This window comes from Salvelinus sp. IW2-2015, unplaced genomic scaffold, assembly GCF_002910315.2.
Source record: "Salvelinus sp. IW2-2015 unplaced genomic scaffold, ASM291031v2 Un_scaffold3034, whole genome shotgun sequence".
Lineage (NCBI taxonomy): Eukaryota > Metazoa > Chordata > Actinopteri > Salmoniformes > Salmonidae > Salvelinus > Salvelinus sp. IW2-2015.
Genome location: NW_019944326.1, coordinates 208 through 7,339, shown reverse-complemented (window position 1 = coordinate 7,339; position 7,132 = coordinate 208). Strand labels below are relative to the sequence as shown.

The following is a 7,132-nucleotide window of genomic DNA, read 5'->3' as shown; positions in this document are numbered from 1 at the left end:
CAAGACGAAGATATAGAAAGGACCAAAGAAAAATAAATGAAACAGAGAGAGTAAGGACCAAGAGAAGAGAGATGAAAACAGAGAGAGTAAGGACCAAGAGAAGAGAGATGAAAACAGAGAGAGTAAGGACCGAGGGAAGAGAGATGAAAACAGAGAGAGTAAGGACCGAGGGAAGAAGATGAAAACAGAGAGAGTAAGGACCGAGGGAAGAGAGATGAAAACAGAGAGAGTAAGGACCGAGGGAAGAGAGATGAAAACAGAGAGAGTAAAGACCGAGGGAAGAGAGACGAAAACAGAGAGAGTAAGACCGAGGGAAGAGAGACGAAAACAGAGAGAGTAAAGACCGAGGGAAGAGAGACGAAAACAGAGAGAGTAAAGACCGAGGGAAGAGAGACGAAAACAGAGAGAGTAAGGACCGAGGAAGAGAGACGAAAACAGAGAGATAAGGACCGAGGGAAGAGAGACGAAAACAGAGAGAGTAAAGAACGAGGGAAGAGAGACGAAAACAGAGAAAGTAAGGACGAGGGAAGAGAAGATGAAAACAGAGAGTAAAGAACGAGGGAAGAGAGATGAAAACAGAGAGATAAAGAACGAGGGAAGAGAGATGAAAACAGAGAGAGTAAGGACCGAGGGAAGAGAGATGAAACAGAGAGAGTAAAGAATGAGGGAAGGGGATGAAAACAGAGAGAGTAAAGAACGAGGAAGAGAGATGAAAACAGAGAGAGTAAAGAACGAGGGAAGAGAGATGAAAACAGAGAAAGTAAGGACCGAGGGAAGAGAAGATGAAAACAGAGAGAGTAAAGAACGAGGGAAGAGAGATGAAAACAGAGAGGAGTAAGACCGAGGGAAGAGAGATGAAAACAGAGAGAGTAAAGAACGAGGAGAGAGATGAAACAGAGAAAGTAAGGACCGAGGGAAGAGAGATTGAAAACAGAGAGAGTAAAGACCGAGGGAAGAGAGATGAAAACAGAGAGAGTAAAGAACGAGGAAGAGAGATGAAAACAGAGAAAGTAAGGACCGAGGGAAGAGAGATGAAAACAGAGAGTAAAGAACGAGGGAAGAGAGATGAAAACAGAGAGTAAAGAACGAGGGAAGAGAGATGAAAACAGAGAGAGTAAAGAACGAGGGAAGAGAGATGAAAACAGAGAGAGTAAGGACCGAGGGAAGAGAGATGAAAACAGAGAGAGTAAGGACCGAGGGAAGAGAGATGAAAACAGAGAGAGTAAAGAACGAGGAAGGGGGATGAAAACAGAGAGAGTAAAGAACGAGGGAAGAGAGATGAAAACAGAGAGAGTAAAGAACGAGGGAAGAGAGATGAAAACAGAGAGAGTAAAGAACGAGGGAAGAGAGATGAAAACAGAGAGAGTAAAGAACGAGGGAAGAGAGATGAAAACAGAGAGAGTAAGGACCGAGGGAAGAGAGATGAAAAAGAGAGAGTAAGGACCGAGGGAGAAGAAGAGATGGAAAAACAGAGAGAGTAAGGACCGAGGGAAGAGAGATGAAAACAGAAGAGTAAAGAACGAGGGAAGAGAGATGAAAACAGAGAGAGTAAAGAAGAGGGAAGAGAGATGAAAACAGAGAAGTAAGGACCGAGGGAAGAAGAGACGAAAACAGAGAGAGTAAGACCGAGGGAAGAGAGATGAAACAGAGAGAGTAAGGACCGAGGGAAGAGAGATGAAAACAGAGACAGTAAAACGAGGGAAGAGAGTAAAACAGAGGAATGGACCGAGGGGAGAGAGATGAAAACAGAGAGAGTAAAGAACGAGGGAAGAGAGATGAAAACAGAGAAGTAAGGACTGAGGGAAGAGAGATGAAAACAGAGAGAGTAAAGACCGAGGGAAGAGAGATGAAAACAGAGAGAGTAAAGAACGAGGGAAGAGAGATGAAAACAGAGAGAGTAAGGACCGAGGGAAGAGAGATGAAAAACAGAGAGAGTAAAAGACCGAGGGAAGAGAGATGAAAACAGAGGAGTAAGGACCGAGGGAAGAGAGATGAAAACAGAGAAAGTAAGGACCGAGGGAAGAGAGAGAAAACAGAGAGAGTAAGGACCGAGGGAAGAGAGATGAAAACATGAGAGAGAAGGACCGAGGGAAGAGAGATGAAAACAGAGAGTAAAGGACGAGGGAAGAGAGATGAAAACAGAGAGTAAAGAACGAGGGAAGAGAGATGAAAACAGAGAGAGTAAGGACCGAGGGAAGAGAGATGAAAACAGAGAGAGTAAGGACCGAGGGAAGAGAGATGAAAACAGAGAGAGTAAAGAACGAGGGAAGAGAGATGAAAACAGAGAAAGTAAGGACCGAGGGGAGAGAGATGAAAACAGAGAGAGTAAAGAACGAGGGAAGAGAGAATGAAAACAGAGAAAGTAAGGACCGAGGGAAGAGAGATGAAAACAGAGAGAGTAAAGACCGAGGGAAGAGAGATGAAAACAGAGAGAGTAAGACCGAGGGAAGAGAGATGAAAACAGAGAGAGTAAGGACCGAGGGAGAAGAGATGAAAACAGAGAGAGTAAGGACCGAGGGAAGAGAGATGAAAACAGAGAGAGTAAAGAACGAGGGAAGAGAGATGAAAACAGAGAAAGTAAGGACCGAGGGAGAGAGATGAAAACAGAGAGAGTAAAGAACGAGGGAAGAGAGATGAAAACAGAGAAAGTAAGGACCGGGAAGAGAGATGAAAACAGAGAGAGTAAAGACCGAGGGAAGAGAGATGAAAACAGAGAGAGTAAGGACCGAGGGAAGAGAGATGAAAACAAGAGAGTAAGGACCGAGGGAAGAGAGATGAAAACAGAGAGAGTAAAGACCGGGGAAGAGAGATGAAAACAGAGAGAGTAAGGACCGAGGGAAGAGAGATGAAAACAGAGAGAGTAAGGACCGAGGGAAGGGGGATGAAGGTCTAGATACTGTATGTCAAAGAACCATCAAAGCAACCTAAACAGGAACTAGTGTACTCATATCTTAAATGAAGCCACCTAAACAGGAACTAGCGTACTCATATCTTAAATGAAGCCACCTAAACAGGACTAGTGTACTCATATCTTAAATGAAGCCACCTAAACAGGAACTAGCGTACTCATATCTTAAATGAAGCCACCTAACAACCACCCACCCAACTACCCCTAGCAACCACCCACCCAACTACCCCTAGCAACCACCCACCCCACTACCCTTAGCAGTACCACAGTCACAGGGGTGTCAAACTCATTCTGCCTCCGCAGGCCTCATTCAGTTTTTACAGAGGTCTGGAGGGTCGTATTCAAAATGTGTTATATTTCCTTGCCGTCAAAGTGTCCCCAAAAAATTCCGTCAAAATGTCGCAAAAAATAGTCAGTCAAAATGTTTAAAAAAATAGCCCTCTAACCATAGTTTGTGGAAATTTGTATGCTCCTTGACTGTCTAGCTTTCATTTCAGTGATTGTTAGCAACCTGGACCGAGTGAAAAGACTGTATAAATGTAGGTCCAATATCATTTATACACATTTTTRTTTGTTTTTTTAATGTATATAGATTGTTTTATTTATTTTTTGAATCCCATGGGCCGTATGTTTGATACCCCTCGTCTACAATATTACTTCTTAGAAAGTTGAATAAATGAAACAATGAAAACAAAATAACAAAAGAAAAAGGAAAAAGTAGGAAAAACAAGAAACAAGCAGCAASAATAATAATAATAGCAGCCAGAAATCATCCCTTTTGTTATGTATCGAACACCACTTCTGTGTTACTATCCAAATCTATATATATATATGTCACCGTGAAATGTATACATTTCCCTTTTTTTTTTCTTTTTTACACATTTACCGCAACATATACATACGACTCTGGTCTTACCACCCAAGTGTGCCTACCAGAGTTGGGCGTGGTGGGTGAGTTGGCCTGGCTGTTGTGGATGGCTGCTGCCACGGCGTGGGTTGCCGTCACCGCTGTCTTGGCTGCATAGAGGTTAGCCTCCTCCTGGAACTTGCCGATGTTCTTCTTGTACCGGATCCTCTTGTTGCCGAACCAATTGGACACCTGAGTAGGACATCGGCAAGTTCCAGGAAAGGGAATAGAGAAAGAACGAGAGAGAGAGAGAGAGGGAAGGATGAGAGATAAAGGGGAAATAATGTAGTGAGTCAGACATTGTCCACCATTTTGAAAAAACATCACTTCAGGTTGTCCCCGCCCCTGGAGAGGAGTAGGAGGCACTCAACCGAACGTGAGACGAGGTGCAACCAAAACAATCACAGGAGCATTCTGAATTAAACAAGAGCGACTCTCGCTCACAATTAAAATCTTGATGTTTTATTGACCTAATTCTGAGTTAAAGTCATGACGTTTCGGCCAGTCATGATTTCAACTCAAAATTAGATCAATAAATAAAGCATTGTGGATGAGAGTCGCTCATATTCCGGCGAGGACCAATCAGGACTGTCGTGTGGATGGCCAGCCAACTGTTAGATGCAGTCCATCACCAATCTCTCTACAGCTGTCACCAAAGAGTGTGATGGGTATTCCATCTAGGAGAATAATATTTTGACTAAGCTACTGTCTAATGTCAATGTTGTTACCATAGAAATAGAACGCATTGTATTTCTATGGTTGTTACCCTGTCTCATGCATTAAAAAAATAAAAAACATTCCAAGAAGTGGCCCATTTTCTAAAGAATGTCAGGATAGGCCTGTCTATTATAGCCTGGTTTCTAAAGATTGTCAGGATAGGCCTGTCTATTATAGCCTGGTTTCTAAAGATATGTCAGGATAGGCTTGTCTATTTAGCCTGGTTTCTAAAGAATGTCAGGATAGCTGTCTATTATAGCCTGGTTTCTAAAGAATGTCAGGATAGGCCTTTTATTATAGCCTGGTTTTAAAGAATGTCAGGATAGGCCTGTCTATTATAGCCTGGTTTCTAAAGAATGTCAGGATAGGCCTGTCTATTATAGCCTGGTTTCTAAAGAATGTCAGGATAAGCCTGTCTATTATAAGCTGGTTTCTAAGAATGTCAGATAGGCTTGTCTATTATGCCCATTTGTTCTAAAGAATGTCAGGATAGGCTGTCTATTTATAGCCTGGTTTCTAAAGAATGTCAGGATAAGCCTGTCTATTATAGCCTGTTTCTAAAGATTGTCAGGATAGGCCTGTCTATTATAGCCTGGTTTCTAAAGATTGTCAGGATAGCTTGTCTATTATAGCCTGGTTTCTAAAATGTCAGGATAGGCGCTGTCTATTATAGCCTGGTTTCTAAAGATGTCAGGATAAGCCTGTCTATTATAGCCTGGTTTCTAAAGATTGTCAGATAGGCCTGTCTATTATAGCCTGGTTTCTAAAGATTGTCAGGATAAGCCTGTCTATTATAGCTGGTTTCTAAAGATTGTCAGGATAGGCCTGTCTATTATAGCCTGGTTTCTAAGATTGTCAGGTAGGCCTGTCTATTATGCCTGGTTTCTAAGATTGTCAGGATAGGCCTGTCTATTATAGCCTGGTTTCTAAAGAATGTCAGGATAAGCCTGTCTATTATGCCTGGTTTCTAAAGATTGTCAGGATAGGCTGTCTAGCCTGGTTTCTAAGAATGTCAGGATAGGCCTGTCTATTATAGCCCGGTTTCTAAAGATTGCAGGATAGCCTGTCTATTATAGCCTGGTTTCTAAAGATTGTCAGGATAGGCCTGTCTATTATAGCCTGGTTTCTAAAGATTGTCAGGATAGGCTGTCTTTATAGCCTGGTTTTAAAGAATGTCAGGATAAGCCTGTCTATTATAGCCTGGTTTCTAAAGATTGTCAGGATAGCCTGTCTAGCCTGGTTTCTAAAGAATGTCAGGATAGGCTGTCTATTATAGCCTGGTTTCTAAAGATTGTCAGATAAGCCTGTCTATATAGCCTGGTTTCTAAAGATTGTCAGGATAGGCCTGTCTATTATAGCCTGGTTTCTAAAGATTGTCAGGGATAGGCCTGTCTATTATAGCCTGGTTTCTAAAGAATGTCAGGATAAGCCTGTCTATTATAGCCTGGTTTCTAAAGATTGTCAGGATAGGCTGTCTAGCCTGGTTTCTAAAGAATGTCAGGATGGCTGTCTATTATAGCCTGGTTTCTAAGATTGTCAGATACAGCCTGTCTATTATAGCCTGGTTTCTAAAGATTGTCAGGAAAGGCCTGTCTATTATAGCCTGGTTTCTAAGATTGTCAGGTAGGCTTTGTCTATTATAGCCTGTTTCTAAAGAATGTCAGGATAGGCCTGTCTATTATAGCCTGGTTTCTAAAGATTGTCAGAATAAGCCTGTCTATTATAGCTGGTTTTAAAGATTGTCAGGATAGGCCTGTCTATTATAGCCCGGTTTCTAAAGATTGTCAGGAATAGCCTGTCTATTAATGCCTGGTTTTAAGATTGTCAGGATAGGCCTGTCCTATTATAGCCTGGTTTTCTAAAGATTGTCAGGATAGGCTGTCTATTATAGCCTGGTTCTAAAGATTGTCAGGATAGGCCTGTCTATTAAGGCCTGGTTTCTAAAGAATGTCAGGATAAGCCTGTCTATTATAGCTGGTTTCTAAAGATTGTCAGGATGGCCTGTCTAGCCTGGTTTAAAGAATGTCAGGATAGGCTGTCTATTATAGCCTGGTTTCTAAGATTGTCAGGATAGGCCTGTCTATTATAGCCTGGTTATTGCTCTGTTCAGCTACTAATCCACTTCTTTCCAGTCCTGTCATTTGCCAAGAGACTAGCCTTTCGGCAATGTTCAAATAAGAACATTCTGTCATTAATGAGCTTGAAGAGATCATTTTCCTGATTGATAACCTCCATAGCTATCATCCAATCACAATGTTTATGCAAATTAGACTGATAGGAAAACATTCTAACTTAATTCATGATTTGATTGGAAACATTCTAACGTTCTACATTCTAACGTTGGGCATTCTGACTTAATACACGTCATGTGTAAGATAAACATTGGAGCGCGGGGAGATCAGAGTATTCACCTTTATTGCATATTTACTACCAGCCAAAGTGATCACATCACAACAGAGAAGCACTCGCATTCAAACTTCTCTCTAGTTCACTCTGTCAACACCGGTAGCCTATTTATATCGGCAAGCAGAGCAAGGTCTTCTTTTCTCGAATATATATATTTTTTAATTTCTCAAGTGACTATATTGATACGTCTTGGA

General features: G+C 41.7%; 1 protein-coding gene across 1 annotated transcript in view; it reads right to left on the bottom strand.

Moving 5' to 3' along the window:
• The window catches only part of LOC112075214 (pre-B-cell leukemia transcription factor 3), a 19,024-nt gene extending 14,280 nt beyond the window's left edge, over positions 1-4,744 (bottom strand). Inside the window, exon 1 of the mRNA XM_070440815.1 lies at positions 3,842-4,744. Within this exon, the coding sequence (XP_070296916.1) occupies positions 3,842-4,139 (298 nt within the window). The 5' untranslated portion in view covers positions 4,140-4,744. The remainder of the gene's footprint in view (positions 1-3,841) is intronic.
• Between the last annotated feature and the right edge of the window lie 2,388 nt (positions 4,745-7,132).